The 22723-nt window shown below is 40.7% G+C and overlaps 1 protein-coding gene across 1 annotated transcript; it reads right to left on the bottom strand.

Annotated features, from left to right (window-relative positions):
• Positions 1 to 10377: 10377 nt before the first annotated feature.
• Positions 10378 to 21266, bottom strand: LOC139124073 (homeobox even-skipped homolog protein 2-like). The gene is made up of 3 exons (XM_070690203.1): positions 20325 to 21266; positions 13199 to 13356; positions 10378 to 12858 (listed from the first exon to the last, which is right to left on the bottom strand). Exons 1-3 carry the CDS (start codon positions 20674 to 20676, stop codon positions 12349 to 12351), a joined length of 1020 nt encoding a protein of 339 aa, XP_070546304.1. The 5' UTR covers positions 20677 to 21266; the 3' UTR covers positions 10378 to 12348.
• Positions 21267 to 22723: the final 1457 nt, after the last annotated feature.

Raw genomic sequence — 22723 nt, 5'->3', positions numbered from 1 at the left:
GATAGATAGATAGATAGATAGATAGATAGATAGATAGATAGATAGATAGATAGATAGATAGATAGATAGATAGATAGATAGATAGATAGATAGATAGATAGATAGATAGATAGATAGATAGATAGATAGATAGATAGATGGATGGATAGATGGATGGATAGATGGACGGACCGACTAACCGACAGACAGACAGGCAGATAGATCGATGGATTGATGGATGGATGGACAGACGGACGGATAGATAGATAAATTGACAGATGGATAGACAGATATAGATAGATATATAGATAGACCGTCAGACAGACAGGCAGACACAGAGATATGTGGATGGGGTAGGGTCAGAAGAGAATATGTGAATGAGTGACAGACAGACAGAGGAGACGGTACCGGGTAATCGTGGTTGTGTATAGGATATATATTGTGATATGGACGACATATAGGTGGCTTGCCGTAGATAGATAATTCGATTCTCTACTGATCTTTATTGTGCCGGCAGTGAAATCAGAAGTGTGATCAAAATTATGGTTCTATAAAAAAGTAACCGCAGCACTTCAAATATTATATGAACCTCATTCCCGATCGAAGATGAATTATTTTATGGCGTGTAAACTTTCTCCGTGACTGTCTGTTGGTTGAGAACATCATCAGTTAGTTCCATCGCACAGGTTTACAACAATAAAAAAATCGAATTGCGATGCAATAAAAATAATAATTGGGCTGTCCTGGCTTGCACTTTGGCTTAGGATGTTTAACGAGACTCGTAAATAACCCGATACTGTTATGTTATTTTACTTGATAATAATACAACGTAATTGTGTTTGAGTAACGATCATAATGTGATTGGAAGATGTTTAAAATTCAATGAGATTTCTGACTCGGGTCATCTAGTCATATCGTAAAAAATCACAGCTCTCTGATCTGACTGCAATTTTGATTTTATATTAATAACTCCGAAGTCATCCCGTATCTCCACACTACCTAATTGTTTCAATTACCTGCCAATCGTACGACATCCACAAAAAATTAGCTACTTAATTTCCCGCCATAATTATCGCTTCAGCTTAATGGAAGGCGACAGGCCATTTATTGCAAAATTTTCTGTTTTATTACGTTTCATTTTGGAGACAGCGCGGGAAGAAGGCACTCGGGCAAAATTTGTGATGCGCAGGAGTCGATCAATAAGCGTGGGGACGGTTTTTGATCATGACAGGCGCCAACATGTCTGCAACCAGAAGCGTGCTTTCGCGTATTCGACGGGTTAGATAATAACGCCACGGCCATAACGATCTGTTCTGATTACATATTTCCGCGGGAAACCGCTCCCGCCTTTCGCAAACCACGGGTAGCCATCTCATGTCTCGCATTTTTGCCAGAAGAATTTTGTCTTCGAAACCGTTTTCGTTCCAATGTTCTTGTTGCCGTAAATAATATCGTTTATCTCTCGGGTGTCTTGACTTTGCCTGGCTGTCATCAAATACTTCCTAACAATCACAGTTAAGATATTTTAAGGGTACTAAGGATAGCTGTATTGACCATTTTCGTTTGATCAGCACCTATTTAGTTAATCTCGCAGTTTTGCATTCCTCGTTATATTTCGTATGAGTAGAGAGTAGAGTGATGAATGAATATTTCGATGGAAAGACAAACAGGCAGGTAGACAGATAGATAGACAGACAGACAGACAGACAGACAGACAGATAGATAGATAGATAGATAGATAGATAGATAGATAGATAGATAGATAGATAGATAGATAGATAGATAGATAGATAGATAGATAGATAGATAGATAGATAGATAGATAGATAGATAGATAGATAGATAGATAGATAGATAGATAGATAGATAGATAGATAGATAGATAGATAGATAGATAGATAGATAGATAGATAGATAGATAGATAGATAGATAGATAGATAGATAGATAGATAGATAGATAGATAGATAGATAGATAGATAGATGGATGGATGGATGGATACATACATAAATATATACATACCGGATGTAAATACATACATACATACATACATACATACATACATACATACATACATACATACATACATACATACATACATACATACATACATACATACATACATACATACATACATACATACATACAGACAGACAGACAGACATACATACATACATACATACATACATACATACATACATACATACATACATACACACACACACATACATACATACAGACAGACAGACAGACAGACAGACAGACAGACAGACAGACAGACAGACAGACAGACAGACTCACACCCTTACTGTAACCGAAATACTCTCAGTCACTCCCTTCCTCCCTTACTTGCTAGCTTGCTTGCTCGCTAACTCACTTCCTCACTCACTCATTTCCGCACTCACCAATTTAGACTCACTAACTTACGTACATGATTTCTTGTATATTTGCGGACTCGGAGATTTAGGAGCCTGGTACCAGCAGAGACTGGCAGCTCACATTGCTAAACTACTTACCGTCAACTTCAAACTGTTTTTCTAAACAAAGAGCCGCAAGTCTTTCAAACTTGTTTGTGTCTGACGCCATCGCTCACCCAAACCTCCTCTAATACACATTAAAAGTCGAGAAGTAAAGTGGGTACACTCCTGAGAGTTATGAAGATGCTCCTTGAGATTGAATTGAGACGCTAGGTGTCAATTTAACTTCGCAACTAATTTCTGTACGAGGCCTTTCGGTACGCCCTGAAAGGCGGTTTTGCAATTGCGTCAAATTATGTTCCAGCGATCTGTCCTGAAGGGGAAGTATATGATATATTAGTTTTGTATAATAATGATTAATACATGGATATCCTCCTTGGACACGTGCCATCGGTGTTATCCTCTCGACCGAACCAGGTGACACTGCTTTAACGAAATTCGTTAGTCTGTCACATTTAATTTCCCAGAAATCACTATATTAAGCCGCGTCCCTCTTACACTGTTTTTTCCTGTTTCTCTACGGTTGTGTTTCTCTCTCTATCTTTCTATGTGTCTTTACTTCTCTCTTTTTCACTCTACCCCTGGCATTCTGTTTTATCAGGGTATTTACTGTGCCTTACGGTTTCTTTCCTGCTTTCTGACTCACTGACTTTCTGTCTGTGTGTCTGACTGTGCACAGAAAGCCACGGATCTCCGTCTGTCTCTGAATGCGTTGCTTTCTCTGCTTCGAGACGTCTTATGAACGTCACTATATGTCTGTACGTTCGGCTTTGTCTCCATTGCTCTAAGGCCATCATTATCAGCCCCTTCCTCACACTGTCCCCCCAACAACAAATACGGTTCTTCCCCGCCTGACACGTCTCATGTCTATCCTCTATGTGCAATTTATGTGTATGTGTTTTGCTAATCGTTACGAGAGAGAGAGAGAGAGAGAGAGAGAGAGAGAGAGAGAGAGAGAGAGAGAGAGAGAGAGAGAGAGAGAGAGAGAGAGAGAGAGAGAGAGAGAGAGAGAGAGAGAGAGAGAGAGAGAGAGCCTTGGTCGATCTAAACGTTATGGCCAGACAACTCTCCGTCAAAATTTATATGGCACGAAAATGAGTTGTACTTTTTGTGGTTGTCACGGTACAGGTTTGTCGTTTGATACAGACAGGGAATATCAGTGGTAACTCCATGTAGAATGCGACTCTGGGACTGATTTTCGCATTCTTTGTTTTTTTTTTAAAAAAAACTGTTACCGCATGTGGGGCTTTTTTGTAAGCCCATGGAGTGAGTACACTCTCAAGCAATTTTGTTTTTTCTCGAAAAATGAAAATTATTTTCCCCCTAGAACTAACAAGGGAATGACTACTATATCTGTATGTCTCATGTATGTTGTTTCTCTGGTACCGAATTTTGCAGATGACCTCTTTTAATTCTTGATTTTGAAAAGGGATTATTTTCAGTTTCTCAAGGAAAGCTTGGGCAAATGTTTACTTCTTCTTATGTTGAGGTGCGTTGTAACGTCACTGTAAATCGCACCACGCAACAAAACTGAAGAAGGCGAAGTTATCGGGAAACAGAACGATGTAATTAAGGCCTGTCAGATATTTTGCTGAGGATATTATCTTATTTCTAATGGACGCTCTGCGAAATTTGTTACATATTGAGGTCATTTTCTTCGACAGCTTTTTGTACTTATGTTGTCGTGGTTGGGCGAGAATTGAGATAATTATGCTTGCTTCTATTTTGGTGAGCTGTTTGTCCCTTGAGGGGCGGTCAGTTAGTAGCCGTAAAAAGCACAAAGGCACCCACACAAACCACGATGGTGTCAGCTCCCCACCCTCCGCTCATAATTCGCATGGGGTGTTTAAAGATGAACAGAGAAGCGATTCCAGAACAATAATTAATACATTTCAAAAGAAACTTCAAGACAGTGCCTTAAAAGTTTTCGCGGTACCTTTCAAGAAGGCGCGTAATAGAAGTCAGTGGTTAGGATGCGATCCTATGAAATTTTGGAAGAACTGCCTCCTTGGTTCGAAAGGTCGTGTCTACTAAGTAGATCCGGCAAATCACATATTCTTCATTATTCTGGCAAAAGGAGACAATATAAGCTGCCGCCATATTTTCAGCTATATCTTGCATCAGTAGTTAGACCATAAAAATTACTAGTTAGTCCTTGACACAAGGGGACCCTCGGCCGACCAACTGTGAAACATTTGCTTCGCGCCCTGGGGGCTGGGCATTGTGATATAGTGGGCGCCCTCGTAAAACCGGGCAATAATAATCATTGTATGTCATTTTACTTACTTAACCCACAGCGTTTGTTAGGGAGCCGCCATCGACTGCCAGTCAGTTCGGAAACTCAAAACAGTGACACTCACTGGGTTAATTTTAGACAAGTTCGGTAGTCGACAAAAAGTTGTAGGGGTTTTGGCTTGTACGGTGCTAATTTGGAGAAAAAAATCAGACTTTTGGCATGAAAAGTGAGCACATAAAGTCTTGGAGTCATCCGGTGAAGGAATGTACCCTTGTGTTGCCTTTTAAAGAGGGACGCCTCTCCCTTGAAATCAGGGGCGATCAGGACTGTAAATCGTTTCTTGTTGATTTGTTGTCGAGAAAGAAATCGGCGGAAATCAATAAAGCGCAGAAAAGACGGTATGCGGATGCAGACGATAATGAGGGTAATAAAATGTGTTTGTAAAGAAGTTGTACCCTGTCGAATTTCATTACTCACATCGCTTAACACAAAACCAAACTTTTTGTGCTGAAAGTAAACCGACAAAACTCGTCTTCCAAACAGCTTACATGCTTGATTTTGGATCAAAGCAACTTACTTGGATATATATGCTACTTTCGCGCGCTCTTGGAGAGTTGTTGGTGGAAAAACTCGGGCAGCCTACAAAAAGTGCTTGAAGGCATGGCGCAAAGAAAGACATACTTTGCATAGTTATTTTAGCACCAAAATGTTACATTCTATTCCGATGAACGTGCACTTAATTCAAACCGCAAACTGGATGGAAATTCTTTGTACACCAAAATGATCAAATTCCGTTTTCGAAAAAAAAGGGGAAACTTTTGACAAGAAACACAACAATTATTTCAAAGCGATGGCACCCTCTTAAAGTCGATCTACACAAAACAAATGTTTGGCATGGGTTAAAAAGAGGGAGAAACCTTGTATTATCGCCATTAAGCGGTTATTGGCTTCGGTCTAGCTGCCGGCCATTGAAAATTGGTCTTAGGTTTGTTCGATCGTTATACTCCGTTGGCTTTACGTCCATTCTATAGTAATTTAGTGTAATTGCCGACTGGGTTTTCCTCACGCCTTTGACGGCAGTGTAGGGGTGTTTGTCACACTTCAAGAGACGGTCCAGTCCCCGGAAATCAGGTCCCATAATGTTTACCAGTCAACTAAACTTTCTAGATCTACGGGTTTGGGGCGCTGAGACGATGTGCTGACAAACTTACAAGCCTCTTCGTCTGAGGTAGCAAATGTACGATCGACCGGGAACAGAACAGAACAGGTCGATAGTTTGAGAAACACGTTTTTAATTGTCCTTAAGACATTGTTCAATCCGTGCTTGCTTCTGGAGACTTACGGAGTAATTACACATTTTGATGAAACCGGGTAATGATTTATATTGACTTATTGTCTTAGTGAATGTCACACTGTGTTGTCGCGAAGGTTTCTCGCTCGCAGTGTGTCGTGCCATAATTTGCAGTTGCGCCTGCTTATGGCGACACCTTCAAACATGCTCAGTACATCTGCAGCCGATGTTATCTGCGACCATCAGTTTTATGATCCAAAAAACGTATGAACCTGTAAACAATTTTTTGTCTCGCCCTGAACTGCAGAGCGCGGGGCCTAAAATTTTGACTTTTGAAGCCCATTTTTCGATGCGAACAACTACAGACATGCGCATAACTGAATCTGCTGATATTTGAATCGCGCCACGACGATTACCTTCACACGGTGGCCACTCAAAAAGCGACCGACACCCTCGGTAGCCGATCATCGGGTATTATATTTTATTACCCACTGTAATTTGCACTTGAAAAGGCGAGGTTGCATCAAAGGCCTTTTTACAAATGACATGTTGTCACCATTGTGGGGCCTGTTCAAAAGTCTCCCGGATTGTGTCTGACGGAACTGGCCCGTCGTCTGCCCAGGCCACGGCCGTAACGCGACAGCGCGACTAAGTGGTGGTCCGTTGACGGCAGGCGAGGGGTCGATTCCGGGTGGATAACCGCCGACTCGGTCGTGGATTCGACGGCTGCAATGGAGAAAACAGACTGTGATTCAAAAGATGGTAATGATGTGTTCTTAATGACTGCGCGAGGCAATAAAAGGACTTCTGGTCTTTTGTTAAGCTCGGAATTGTTGCAGAAAAGCGAGTCACTAATAACCTGATTACGGTGTTATCGTAACATCATAATAGCAGACCGTTCTGTCACCGCGCCGTCGTCAACATTAATTATTTATAAACTTCGAAAAGGTAGATACAAACACTAGCAGCTTATCCCATTATAGCATGTAATTGATCCCACTACTAGTGACACGGTCACCTGAATAGCAACGAACCAATTACGTCACGCCAAGCGACCGAAACATGCCGTTCAACAATTTTTTTGCGTTGTGAACGACTTTGTGTCATAATGTTGACCTATTTTAATGAAGAGTGATAGCACGCAACAATATGAGACAAATCCTCCCAAAACTATAAAAATCGAGCGAAAATAGGTGTGTTTTTCCCTTCAACTTTGCACGGTCTGTAGGTTTAAGGTAGTACCATTGCGTTCGATGATGGCCTTATTCCCATTGCATATTGTATCCAGTCGGAGTCAGTTATCAAGCACGGCCGTGTCACTCGCAAAACACCCGAGCTCATAACTGTAAGAATAACTAAATCTATAGCATTTGCCATTTAATTGCTTTCTTGGCGATGGTGATCGTTTTACGTCAACATGACGCAATGATAAGAAGGTGTTCTTCATTACTTCTTTTAGGATTGTTGAATCGATATAAACATAAAAATTACCACCAGTTATTGTTCTTTTCCCTCCTAACGATAACTGCTCTCTCTCTCTCTCTCTCTCTCTCTCTCTCTCTCTCTCTCTCTCTCTCTCTCTCTCTCGCCGTTACGTTGTACCATGGAGGTCTTCCTACCTCCATGGTTGTACAATTGCGTTTCCGATGATTGACAGCCGACAGATTTGGCAGATCTGTTCATATTTTTAAGTTTGAAGACATACTTTGATCTTAATTAGAGTCGACGGAAACAGAAAGGGGTGTTTGAGTCGTAGAAAATTTACCGTAAAATTCCTGGTCTTTCTTTAGATAAAGAAAAGGGTGACTAACACATTTCAGAGACATGTTTGCGTTAATTGAAAATATTTCCCTCCTTGTTACGCCGTGTTTACGTACAGAGCGAACGAAATCACACGATTTCGCTAAAACGCTACGAGAGCTGAGATAATCCGTTAAAGACATTCTCTTAAAGGAAACGTCTTTTTGTAACATTTGATCTAATGCAAGGCATTTGACCAACCCCTTTATCTTGCTAGCCTTCGGTTATTGCGGTCGTTCAGGAGCTTAGTGGGGAATGTATTTAGTCGACTTTTTATTGGCGTTTTACTAGCCTTATTAGCATAATGCAATGTCATTAGTGCAGTTCATCTGTGTCATTAGCGGCTTCTGAAAGTGTTTTTTCCTCCCGAACGACGCATCGGTGACTCGACGTCGCATCATCTTTGAAAGTAGAACCCGCCATGGTTACCGTGACCAGTCACTCAACAACTTCAGTCAAAACGTTGGGAAACCGCGCGATACTAGTATACTCTCGCTCACTTGCGCAGGTTTCGCAGACTGCAGTTGAACGGCGGGCTTGCCTAGCAGAATGTTCCCCGTCAGAGCACCATTTCTGCACCTGGAACTTAAAAAAGTCTTCGTAAAACAAAATGCCCTGGAGAGCTGACGATAAAGTACTAGTCTCCTAAGTTTGCAGTAGCTTCGAGAGTCGACCCAACACCAAAAAAAGTATTTATCTTTCCGAGGTGATGAAAGTTCAGTTGACATTTGACCCCAAAACGCCTGCACTGTGTCGTCCGGTCGCGCACTAGCATTTTATCCTTCGGCTAACCCCTCTAATATATCTTGTCTATTTTTAGACGTCCGAGCTGCCCGAACAGACCTCAAAAATACACGGTGAAAACGGAGCATTATGGCAAGTTTTCATTTGAATAATTGGCGAGGGCATTTCAAAGAACCGAAGTCTTCAGCGTTTCGCTATACCACTTGCAGACTATTCGACTACAAATCGAGAAACACTTTCATCAGCCTTGTCAGCCTTGTCGAAATGAGGCCGAAGAATTACATACTTCACTATATATATATATATATATATATATATATATATATATATATATATATATATATATATATATATATCTGTATGTGGCAGGGTCTATTGTCTGGTGCAAGGCATAACCGACTGAATGAATGGGGTATCTTCGTCAACAAGAATAATAACAAAATCATCCATATAAGAGAGCTGTGACAAAGGGTGTCTGAAGGCAAAGATGACACAGGGCGGTACTCACTTTGATTCAGGTCTATGCAATGAAAGTGCATACAGGTGTGACTGGGCCTAACGTGTCTTAATCAGTACCTTTTTGGCATGACTGTTGACAGTTCAATGTCGACGGGCATGTGACAAGGCTCAGGAATGTTGGAATTCCTCTCATATACATTCTGACCTGTTATCTCTGAGAATGTTTAAAACTCTGTTGAATATTTATGAATTTACAGACCCCATACCGGTCATCCAATACTACAGCTGAGAGATTTTCTGTACCTAGAGCTTCAGACTGATGGTCAACTTGCAGTACTTTATACTGACAGAAATTACTTGGTTAGTATATAGTCATGTACTGACTGACTTGGGGAAATTCTGTGAAGACGGCTCTGAAATTTTACCAGAAATCACATGTGAGACAAGCTTTTATACATACCCTGTACCCGGGACTACACAGAGCCTGCAGCCGTTCGTGTAATATTCCTGCGGATTGTTGTTGTTGTTGTTGTTGTTGTTGTTGTGTAAGTAGAGTTATTGATATTTAACAGTTTGACACATCAAGATAACAAATACCACACGACTTCTTTTTATGAAGGTCACTTTCCGATTCATATTATTTTCAGAATTTCTGCAAAATGGTCTCTTTAATGAATAAGCCTAAAGGCAGAACATGATCGACTGAATTCAGTGTAAAAGAAGATTTTTGAGTCTCGTTCTTTCTCGTTCACATCTCACATTCTTCCTTTATACTGCTTCACACCCAATCAGAATTGATATTGTCCCTTCGTCGATTTCATTATCAACTTCGGTCTTTCTGTCTGCCTGTTTTGTCTGTTTATGGTACGTAAAAATCTACACCAACAGTATTCTTCCCGCCATTTTTGGTCGTCTGAAACGATTTTACTCTACCGCTCATCCACAAAGGAAAGAAATATTGTAGCCAGATCACATAAACAATGGCACAATATTTGAATAAAATAGGACTGGGTTTGGTATACATGATCCAAAATGAATTTGTGGCGATAACTTTAACATTTGGAAAACCGTGAGGGCTCTTCATGAATCGACTTTAAGGCAGAACCACATAAATTTTGTCTCAAAATAAACTGTTATTAAAGAACAAAAACTGTGAAGAATCTAACGTGTAAATGTTCGAGGGAAAACACTTTCGTCAGACTTGCCTTATGGGTCGTTATGGTTCGTTTAAAGGATCAGAAGTACATTAGAAACAGAGCGATGCTGGACGGATTGTTGAAAGCACCGAGGTGCCGCATACCATCTTCGCCCGGGAGCATGCAGAGATATCTGACCTTCGACCTCACCCAATTACACGCTCACACAAAAATGAAACATCTGCGATAAAAATACACATTTTCTTAAAAGTTTACTTTTAATTTCTCATTGTTCAATAAATTATTTACAAGAATATTTGTTCACGGCAATACAGTAATAATACTCTTATCTGTGTGTTTTATCATATTTTTGTTCAAAAAAATGACCGACACTCGTCCATCTTCAGAAGGAACGTGAACAACCGCTCCAATGGAAATGACTCAATCTTTTTCTCAAGACCTTTGAGGAAGACAAGTTTCTTTAGAAAAAAAGACCACTGCTAGTTGAATAAAATAACAATAATAAGACGAGTAGCAGTGGTATGGCAGGTGAAATCTACATGACTGATTGTTTATAGCCTACCCGTAAAGTGGAGAGTATAGACTTATATCGTACTACTTTCTTAAATATATGTACACTTTATATTTCACATATAAATATTATTGAAACGTTTTACAGTTCCATTAGCCTTAACTTTTGATCTTTTTTCTAAACTTATTTCTGTTCGTATAGTGTAGTTTCTCAACGTTTTTCTCTCAAATCCATTCATGTTGAAATGTGTAGTATTGTTTGGCTGGTCAACACTAACTTAAATTCTTGACAGCTGAATTCTAATTTAAAGTGTGTCTCGGGGACAGAAATTCGGACGCTCAAATTTTGCCAATTCTTTTCTGATCTACCACTTGTGGGGGCTCATTTTAAAGCTCTTGGAATAAGAAAAATTCTCACGGTCTTAGTTTTTCGAAAATCGAAAATTTACTTGGCCAGTAGAGCTATCATAGGGATGCAGTAGTATTAGTAGCCATTTTGAATTTCAAATAGCGATTAATGCTGAGGTAATTTGTTTCTCTAGTACAGAATTTCGCACAGTGACCCCTGATTTTTATTCCTGATTTGGGAAGAGAATGGTTGGAAGTCTGATCGAGGAAAGTTTGAGCAAACGTGTAAGTCTTTCACTTTCGAGGAGCGTACTTGCAATCAGTCCTCAATATCAACGTTGCATACCTAACCAAACGCACTATGTTGCCGCTGCTAAAGATTTGTCTTTCCAGATACTTTAGCGACAGCAAGAAGAAAGTGAGTTTGTTTTCGAGAACAAAATAATGAAAATATTATCAAAAGTTAGAGTTATTGTCCCTTTAATGAATCAATAAAGCGTCCACTTTTACTTTAGTCTCGAATAGTTTCTTGCAGTACTGGTTCGTGTGAACATACAAATGGGCACCGATTACTTCAAAATGGCGAAAAATTGGAGGAAAGTAATATTTTGATCAACTTTCCTGCCTGGCAATATTTCTGTAGAAGTTCTCAACGGAACTAAAATACTTAAATATCCGATTGTAAGATAGATATTTTTGAACAAGAGAGCGGTTTAGCACGTACAAAAAGAGTCAGACCTTTTTAAGGACAGGCCCAGTTAAACGAATGAGAAAGAAGACAAGCATTTGCTTGTAATTTCGAGGACTTTGGGTTAACGGGTGTGGAAAAGTTTAATTTACAAATAAAACGGGTATCAAAGGCGAAAGAACAGAACAGTATGTTTATGAGCGTAATCATAAACTGGGATATAAAACTATAAAAATTGAAAAAAAAATTGTCTGATCATTAATTATTTACTTGGATACATCGGAAGAAAGAATGTTAAACTTGAACCTGACCTGAAAAACAGCTTCAAGGTTGGTGCAAATGATTAATTTTTGCTATGGTCGCATTATCGACAGTTCTGACTATTTTCTCACGTTTTCCATGTTCTGATTGGATGATAAAGTGACCAGGGCTATCTCCACCAAGGCTGACAAATGTTCATAGCCACGTTGTCGTCTGCGTTATTTTGATTGGCTCTGGCGACCCCGCGCAAAGTACTGGTCGCCAGTGATTGGTTGCCAGCTATTCGTTTATCGTCAAGTTACATTTCTTCCACGGGATGCAATCCAATGGACAGTACAGAATGTATGTCCTACAAAATATTGATAAAGTAAAGTTCTATGTTTCAATTATTTGCTTCATTACGACGAAAAATGACTACTGGATGATGTACTGGTCAATGTTGTGGTTTCTGTCGTTTCCCTTGAAATTGATGTTGGAGTCACATGGCATTCAGGCGCGCACGGTGAAGTAGGCTGGTGCGTGCGCGTGCAGAGGATCCCGTAAGGACAGGAGCAAGGCGGGGTCATCGAGCTGGGTAGCCTAGAATAGGGGGGCACGCTCCCTCCCCTGTGGAGCATGTCGACTGAACCACCAAGACGAGCGTAGGGGTGGGAGATGCTCCTTAAAAAATCGGCCCTGTTACGCAGATGCATGGCGTAGTTGTTATACATCGAAGCGGGAGACGGCGGCGGCGGAGCAGCCGCAGGAAATGATGTCATACTCGGTGGGTAGTACGGCAGTGGCATGCCGGGATAGCCGAAGCGGGAGGCGTTCAGCATGAATGTGTAGAAACTTGGGTCGGCCGGATGCGGCCACGCCAGAGCCATCCGTTGTCGCTTGTCTTTCATTCGCCTGTTTTGAAACCACACCTTGGATAAAATTGGAGATAGACAAGGTGTTAATTGGTGACAAACAATCGAATATGTAAATCAAGTGTGACCAAAATATGGCAAGCCCTGTTCCATCCTATATATAGGCATAGGAAAGAGTGTGTGAACAACCGCGCAAGTACACGCAAATAAACACAAAATGAAAGTGTGAAACATAAGGCGTTCTCTCTAGCATGATTGATTTATTCAGAGAGAGAGAGAGAGAGAGAGAGAGAGAGAGAGAGAGAGAGAGAGAGAGAGAGAGAGAGAGAGAGAGAGAGAGAGAGAGAGATCCCAAATTATTAAATTTATTTTGAAAGTCTTTCTTCTTTGTACTCACCTTGATGGTGGTTTCTGGGAGATTTAACGCCGCTGCCAATTCACAGCGCTTCGGTCGGGACACGTAGTTCTCTCGCAGAAACTCCTTCTCCAGTTTGCCGAGCTGTTCTCTGGTGAAAGCCGTCCTGTAACGTCGTGGCTGGTCCAGTGAATTATCACCTAGTGGGAGAAGAAATAGAGATAACAATTTTCAAGTCCTGATATGTACACGCCTCGTGAACGACAAAGGGGATAGGACAATGTATGGACGCAACGTGATGCGACTCTCACCCGCGAAGGTAAACCGACGCGCCCGCGACAGCCTGTTCAACAAATTACGTGCTTCAATCATTCATCTATTTCTCTCGGTTACGACCAACAGGGAAGCTGCGAGTTAACCGGCGATTTGTGTCAAATTTGCACGATTTTCGTCCAGACGATTCCGATCGGATAGTTGGTTTAATGTTACAGTGCAACACATGCGATCGTCGCCACGTACTTTCGAGCTAGTCATGACGACAGTGGCACAGCGATCTCAGGACGATTGCACTTCGGGAAACCGTTTCTGTTCACCGTATATGAATCATTCTTTCCATTATTATTATTTTAAGTTTGAATTTGAAGTGAGCATATATTCAAGGTTATAGTCAACCCGCAACAAAAGCTCAATGCATATGCATATCTCAAGTGGTGATAAGACAGCAGTGAACAGACAGTAGGTATACACTCACTCTACTGCTAAACATATTAAGGTAGTATGAGCCTCGAAAGGGAAATATTTAAATTTATGCTCAAATTTTCCTCATGAAACTTTCATCCAAGCTCTCACTAAATCAAAAATAAAAGTAGGGTCACCGTTCAAAATTTGTTACTGACTAAAAAAACGAATTACCTAACATTTACTGTTATTCGAAATTCAAAATGGCCGCCATCTCTCTGTTGACTCTATGTTGGAAAACGAAATAATCGATTTTCAAAAAAAAAAAAAATTAAACGGCACCGTTAAAAGTTTTCTTGCTTTGAGAGCTTTGAATGAGATCTACAAGGAGTCCTGTAGACCAGAAAAGTCTGAGAAATAAATTTGAGAATCCGAATATGTCCCCCCAGGCGCATTTTACCTCAACGTGTCACTATCTACAATGACCAGAAGACTACCATACTGGACGGACAAGATATTCCTCCGAACCGTGTCCTCCATCTTACTAGAAGCACCAACCCTAACCCTGCTGTTCCCCGGACGAGTTGAATTGCGCCCCGCCTCCTTTCGTTCACACAGCTCAGCTCGGAATCGCTAACTCTACATACGCCCGCCACTTTAAACGCCGCTATCTTGTCAGCCCGTCCCCTCCCCTGTATATGTCCCCTATTGGCCATGGTAACCTCTTTGTTCGGAACTCCTTGTACCCGTGCAGTTGCAAAATATGTCATATTATGTGATTGAAATATACTATATAAATAGTACTATAGTACTATAGATAGATAGATAGATAGATAGATAGATAGATAGATAGATAGATAGATAGATAGATAGATAGATAGATAGATAGATAGATAGATAGATAAATAGATAGATAGATAAATAGATAGATAGATAGATAGATGGGAGGGTGGATAGATGGATAGATAGATTGATTTACATATATCGAAAATCATTATCACTTGATTATAGCCGAGTCTGTGTGTCGAGAGGAAATGCACATGAGTCAACAATATATGTGTCCATGCCCTGATAATTAAATAATAGTCATAAAATAATCCTAACAACAGGTTTATATCTTATCAGATAAATTGAATGTCTCTAGAGGATGATCGGATCTCGGACAAGAGGGCTACCTCGAAATATTGGGGTTAGGGGGAGTGTTTTCGCACAAAGGAGGGACTACCCGCACTTACAGTATCCGCGTAGTCGCGGCCATCGGAAGACCGTGTCTTTGATTGTAATGGGGCAAGTATGGAAATGGGCGTGCAGTACAGAATTTTTGTGTCAGCTCCGATAAGCTATGCGGGTAGGCTGCAAGCCACAGATAGAGGCGAATAAATAGAGAGCGAGATACACAGATGTGGCCTGATATCAGCCCACACATTTTGCTGGGGAGGGATGGAGGGAGGGAGGGAGGGTTGGAGAGAGAGATATTGACAGACAGAGACAAAGACACAGAGAGAGAGACAGGGACAGAGACAGAGAAACAGACAGAGACAGAGCCAGACAGAGGGGAGGGAGAGAGAAGGGATGGAAGATTTGTTATCTTTACAGCCCGGGAAATTAGGTATCGGCCTCTGAATTTCGGAGATTTTGATATTTACAATTTACAGCTTAGTAAAAGCGAAACTGAGTGTTCCTTAACTTGTGTGTACATTCTTACGCAGACAGGAAAAAAACAGAAATGAAATGTGAAAAAAAATAATCAGTCGATTGAAAATGAGATAAAGTATAAAATTACGTAGACTGTACTCTCTGTCGAAATCCATTATTCAAATGCACACATTTCCGAATATTGTCCGGTCGATCGAGAAATGCGATAGTGACAATTCTAATGGCTGGCTCTTCTATAATTAATGACGATGATACTCATCACAAATGTTTCATGTCAGAATGAGTTGAAAGTGGTTTCTCTGATTGTTCGTAATTTGTGTCTATTGAGCAGAGCTCATTATCCTTATTCGGGCACCAGAAGATCTGCCGTTACCAACTTCTTGGATAAAAACGCCATGAGCATACTTTTTGATGGTGGCACCTTTTCTTCTCGTTTGTGCGTTTGCAAAAAAAAAGATCCTCCCTAACAGGCTGATAATATGCATATCATATGTCGAGTGATGGATTCAGCTATAATACATACAAAAATACTACTAAACGCTGCCCGCACATTTCTCGAGTTTCATTCGGCCGTCATTCAAAACGACAGAAAAGGGCTGTTTTTGTATGAATAAAATTATGACCGAAATAGCAAACTGATGAAATACTGTTATCAGCTTGTCTTTGTGAGGGTAGAAAGAGCAAATGATGGCCTGGTAAACATGGCATTTTTGTCCATGCAAGGTCTGAGCTGTTTAAGGAAGGCCGAACGATGTTATCCCTTTCAAATTAAATAACTCTTTAAAACATAATGTAACACTTTAAAACAATTTACGTGAAAATCTTATTGCGTTGTTGTTTTTCGCTACAATTAAACACAAATAAAAACAAACTTATCTATCTTTTGTGCGATAACAATGGACGCATCTCAGTTTGACTACACCTGTTTAAGAGGGGCAATTATTAGTGAGGTATAAAGTGGTAATTAGAATAACTCAGAATGTTTTTAAAAATTACTTTGTATTACTTGTGTGTGGAGATTATTCAGTATTTTTGAAACTTTAAAAAAGATAAAGGCATTAAAATACCCATTTGTAAATCGTCCCAAGTGTTAAAGTTAATTTCCTTTCTTAATCGACGACAATTCAAAGTGCGAATTTGGGCGTCATCAATATCAGCTTAATCTATTTAAGTCATTGGCACCGACGACGATGCAAGCAACTCCAAGAGAAAGTATTTTTAGGTCCTGTGATGATTTTTAAAAAATACAGATGTGAAATTGACATCTATGTAGGTTGTACCTCAAGTTGCATATGTTTAATATTGAAGGACATCATCCTGTCTTCCTTTACTCGGGACAAAATTACTCTTGAATTCTTTTTAGTTCGATTGTCAGCTTCTCCCCTGGACAGATCATGTATTTTTTGTTTTGGGGGATATTTTTGGCATTTCTAGCTTGCAAATGAACGTAACTGCGTCCACGTCGTTCTCGTTGTCGGCGTCTATTTCTGACAAAGTTCACTTCGGACATTTTCGGCAGTTGTGTCTATATTATTGTATTGACACAGTTATACATCTGTAATACTAATGACGATTGGAAAAAGTGTTTGATATTGGGTGAACTGAATCCATCGAAGTGGCAACATGTCTCATGATCGACACATAAATACTAAAAAAATAACGCAGAAAAAAAAACCGTGTAGCCAAGGACACGGGCCGCTGGGTACGGAATGGATAAAAAATGCTGGTTGAGTCGACAACCAGGACCACAATAACGAACAAAGGGGCAGGCATAATGACTTATTTTTATAGACATTATTGCAAATCGTATTTGCCCGAGTGCTTAATTCATAGGACAGAAAGTAGACGACACGATCCACCAACATTATGACGGTACACATTTTACAGTGGCGGCCTTATCTTCTCACTGAGCGCTTTATCGACAGCCATATGGTACGACTCGGCGTTACGCACTGTGTCTACATTACCTTCTTTAACACGCAAATAGCTAATAATTTTATTCATTGAACTCGTTATTGGCCCCACAGAAATGAACAAACAAAGCACTGAATACGGGATCTTTCGTCAAATTCGTGGAAATCAGCGGTTAGTAGAAAATGGGCGATAATTGAGTAAGCAGTTTTTTTTGCGCGCTCACGGGTTTGTTTAAGCGCGCTCAGGACTAACGCATGTATGATACGGTGAACAGCCATATAAAATGCAAATTGGAGTCTAATTTGCCGTGACGCGAGGTTATGTGGCATAACTTTGTAAATGTGAAACATTACATTACAGGGCACGCGATACAACCCAGGCTGGTACCGCTCGCAGTTCTGCTGGCGCGACAAACACGGAACTTCGCGGTGGATCGGCACTTCGACCGAGAAGGAAATAATTTTAGTACAGAGAAGTTGATTGTAAGGTTTCAGCAAAGGAGCGCATGGGGGTCGACGACTTCAGCGTGTCGGCCAGTACAAGAGGGGTGCTGGATAATGAACAACGTAAAATCAACAATATATAAAAAAGACAAGGAACTTGTATATACACATCTTGGAGAAAACAAACGATTGGAAGCATACATAACAAAACAAGCAATCGTGCTGACTGCATTGCATTTCGTCATTTTTAAGCGATTTCGAAGCGACGACATTGATGAAGCCCGGACTGCTCAACACACGATGAGTGCGAGAAACACAAACGACAAAACAGTTCTCAAAACAAAAATTCAAAACGTCGACGAACAACAGAAACAGTGGACGAAATCGTCGTGCCGGCCCACTCTCAGACTCTAACCCTGCATGGTGCGTTTGCGTGATCGCAATAACAGAATATCAAAACTTCTCTCCCATGTCGGCCAGACATGCGATATATACTCTCAAAGCTGATCTGAGAATTCGACAAGTAGCGCTTAAGGGTATACTGGCGGTCTAAGAGACACCTCGGGTTTGCCGCTTTGGCAAGAGGCTAACCGCGTTGCCCTGTATGCGAACAAAGGAAGAATATATAGAAAATGGTTTCTTTCTTGCGCTTTTATGATTTTTTTTACGCTGGTATCATATAGAAGATATGGTTGTCATGAGGTCAAATGCAACATTGTCAGTTTCATTAAATGACCCATCCCTTCCCCTCACAATCATGTACCTCGGCTTCAGATCTTCAAATCGTGTTATATTTTCAGTTTTGTATTTTCTTGTTCACTTTTTCTAAGCTCGTTATACTAAACAATTTTTGTCCATTTAGACCAAGATTTATTTAACTGTTTGCCGGTCCTTTCTGTCGGTGAAGTTTTCGATGTTTTACATAGTACGTCTGAATGAATTAACTCTAAAATCCATCTAGCATGTGTATTTCTTGCATTTGAGAGAGAGAGAGAGAGAGAGAGAGAGAGAGAGAGAGAGAGAGAGAGAGAGAGAGAGAGAGAGAGAGAGAGAGTTGCTTAATCCCTTCACGACGAGACATGATTTCTCGTTTACCCTTCTTTAAAAGATGAACAAGACTTGACAAGATAAGAAACTAATGAAATGAGATTTTCTTACAGAATGAGGGGGTTGTAAAAATACCTACACTATATTGTAATTAGCGCAGTGTTTATTAACATACAGTACTTGAAGTCCCGTCACGGACGCTACACTTGGCACCTACCGACCAAGTATGTGAGATCGTGAGAAACGCGATGTAAACAGCCAAGACGATCTTGTTAGCTTTTGTTTCGTTGTCAATGACAATACTTTGTCGGTTTCTGTGACTGGTCTCCGCTAATTAATATCGTTAATTAAATTTCTTGGCCACTTTTCATGTCCTCATGCCGACAAGAAGTCGTGAAGAATTTGAGGATTGTTTTGTCGATGTCAATCTTTGGAGCGGTCGTTCCTAATCAGTGTATTTAAAGAGTTTTGTCTTCAGCCGAGAAATCGCAACGAACAGATCTAGACTCTGCGATCCCCGGTACCTTGCTCTTTTAATTGCCGATTTAAGTAAGTAAACACATACATCTTTAGAAAAAATAGGGGATTAAATGTGAGAAAAATAGTCAAACATTTTGGAGAGAGAGAGAGAGAGAGAGAGAGAGAGAGAGAGAGAGAGAGAGAGAGAGAGAGAGAGAGAGAGAGAGAGGAGAGAGAGAGAGAGAGAGAGAGAGAGAGAGAGGAGAGAGAGAGAGAGAGAGAGAGAGAGGAGCGAGCGAGTGCCTAGGTATATATCTGTACTCAGAAAAGTAGTGTACAAGAAGGACTGGTGAAATTCTCGAAAACATGCCAACAGTGTAATATATTTTTAAGAGTATTTATTGCAAAGTCTGATCAAATTCCTACTAGCTAGCCCGGCTTCTGTATGTAACACTTTTGCAAGGCACTACAGTAAATCATTTCTCTTCGAAGTTAGTGTCAAACTTTACAATCACAATGTCAATTTGGGAGAAATTTGTCATTACACTTTCAAGTTCATGTGTAGCACTTCTCAAATCGTGACAAAGTGACTTCAAAAAAAATCTTAGTTTACGTCCAGTGTCATTTACGGTTTGTCGACTTTTAAGCGTGAAAATGTTTCAGACGTTGCTCGAAGGAGTTTACACATTTAGCTTATTAGCTTATAACCCTCAAACGGCAGGTTGAGAGAGAGAGAGAGAGAGAGAGAGAGAGAGAGAGAGAGAGAGAGAGAGAGAGAGAGAGAGAGAGAGAGAGAGAGAGAGAGAGAGAGAGAGAGCGCGCAATTCCGAAGTGGTGATCGCTTTTCGATAATCCAATTATCTCACTTTGCTGTTATTAAAGCTCAAGTCGGCTTTACACAAACCCGTTAAACAAATACACACTTTGACGCTTAAAACTGTAACAAAACTGAAAGAAAACTGCAAACTCACCTTTATAATGGAAGTAGCTTTGCTGGATATTATTTGGAATGTGTTCTGTGGTTTTGGAGCTATTCGGCGTACCGTTGGCACTTTCGCCGGCAAGGATATCACCCGCTCTGTCGTCGATGTCGACGATCAAGTGTTCGTTCTCGTCGTTGTCGCCCGTCGACCGCGACTCGTCGTCCGAGCCAGGGCTGGGACAGTTGGCGAGGTAGTGCGAAGTTTCGTCTGCCTGCCGTGCGGCGAGAATGCCGATTTGCATCGGGTCGTGAGGCGTTGATTTCGGCGTATCGTGGCTGGTCAGCGACATTATGCTGTGGTTACTGTACTCTTTCATTGGTTTATCGGCGAACGTTTCCATGTTTGCTGGCCGGAAACGAAGAAGAAGTTCTTAACAAAGTTCCTATTTAGCGACGCTGTCAGCTGAGGAGCGTTGTGATTGCGAATTTTCTCCCCGAGAGATCTGATATTGTGATCTGAGCGACACACGCGCTCTGGTCTTGATATTAAATGGTCGGACAGGTCTCGGATGAGAAGGCCTCTACAGACGGGGGCGAGTTACAACGAATACAGCGAGTGATTGATACTGTCCCGTACCTGGAAACTGTCAAATATCCACAGCTGCCCCGCTATTTCACTGGAAACCAAATGTTCGGCAGGTTTGGTAAAAGGCTTGAGCTTAATTGCGATAAAGAGCGGGGGTTGAGGACCCAATTCGCTGGCTGTCTTAACAGTTGACTGCAGTTAGTGGAGCCGACGAGCTCGTCGAGTATCGCGCTGGTTCGTGGCTGTCGATGGATACACTCCGCTGGCCAGCTTTTTCACCCAACATATGTAGTTAAGTCACTTGCCTGGTCACGTGACCAATATAGGGGATGATGGTCCATCATCGGTAAATTCTGCCCGTATGTTTTGTCAGCAGCCAGCGCGCGTGGGAACACGGCATGACATGCAGATTTATACATGAGTATAACTTTTCTCAAACACACAATTATTTATTCATGCAGTCATTGGCACGACCAGCGATTGAGACCCCATTGTCAAGTTGACAAAAATGCTATTCAAATTGCACACTTGTATGACAATGGGAAGGGCCGGGCACACTGACTGCGTGTCGAGCCGATTTCCATACGTCACTTTATAACAAACGCTCCCCTCACTGTACCTGGCGCTGCGAAAACGGTTCATAAATAATTAATCTCTTGATTCGGTACATATTCTGCGGTACATCAGTTAGGAAAAAAATACTTGATGTTCTTTTTGAAGTCAGTTAATCACGTTTCGAAACTCGAACATAACAATGTTTCGCCGCGTGTTTTAAACTAATTTGAGTGTCCGACTGCGCGTTGTGCATGTGATCTACTTGAAGTTTTAACAATCTCTCTACGATACAGGTTGGTCCGTCACAATGGAAGACCATCTCTCTCTCTCTCTCTCTCTCTCTCTCTCTCTCTCTCTCTCTCTCTCCTTGTGAGATTTTAATTCTACCAACCCCTTTTCACCTTCTTAAAACAAGAAAGTTTATGACGCTCGGTAAAATAAACGCTATGAGAACTGATACCGCAACGGCGCTACAGCGCTAGCATTGACAGGGGGCGCGCTAAATAACTTATGATAATGCTGATGATATCTATTGTAATAGTGACAACATACTGATGGTATAAATAGCATAGAGAGAGAGAAAACAAACACTATAACAATAAAAAAGATCATATTTTTCGATATTATGAGCTTATACAACATACCAAAATTATGTTGAAATTTCCGAGCCATGACATTTTCTTTAGATCAACAAGGAGGCTAGCTGTTCAAATACGATGCAAATGGATGTGTTGTTTTGCACTCCGTCATACCAGGCGATTTCATCACAAGACAGTGAACAACGAAAATGCGATTGGAACCATCAATATGCATATAACGCCCAACATTTTGTTACAGATGTTTAAGTATCACAGTTCTCCTTCATCTGGGTTCAAAATCAGCCGCCTTGGAAGATATTTTTAATCGAACGATAATTTCTGTCAAGAAAATATGTTTTAATTGAAAGACACCTTCTACTTGGAAGTATGTTGAGTGTACTATTACAGGTTTGGACTTTGTGTATGAATATTGTGAAGCTGTATTCTGAAAGCGTATAATGTGGACTCATTAACTTCCGTAAGTCGGTGCAAGTCGTATTGACTTTCATTGAATTCGCTCCAGATCATTTGCTGTTATTAAGATGTCCATCCATAAAACAAACTTCCCCAGTACTTTTCGCAAATTCAAAAACAATTAAAGTTTTGTTCACTCACATTTTTAAAATAACAATTTTATCTTATTTTCACATACATAGATACATACATACATACATACATACATACATACATACATACATACATACATACATACATACATACATACATGTG

This window comes from Ptychodera flava (genome assembly GCF_041260155.1).
Source record: "Ptychodera flava strain L36383 chromosome 23 unlocalized genomic scaffold, AS_Pfla_20210202 Scaffold_23__1_contigs__length_28996876_pilon, whole genome shotgun sequence".
In the NCBI taxonomy this organism is placed as follows: Eukaryota; Metazoa; Hemichordata; class Enteropneusta; family Ptychoderidae; genus Ptychodera; species Ptychodera flava.
This window is presented reverse-complemented; position numbering and strand designations above follow the sequence as displayed.

Bases quoted from the DNA above. Each gene is read 5' to 3' on its own strand.
- LOC139124073 (XM_070690203.1), bottom strand. From the start codon at position 20,676: ATGGAAACGTTCGCCGATAAACCAATGAAAGAGTACAGTAACCACAGC. The intron at 13,357-20,324 runs GTGAGTTTGCAG...TTCTCCCACTAG, and splicing joins AAGCTACTTCCATTATAAAG to GTGATAATTCACTGGACCAG. The intron at 12,859-13,198 runs GTGAGTACAAAG...ATTTTATCCAAG, and splicing joins TCCCAGAAACCACCATCAAG to GTGTGGTTTCAAAACAGGCG.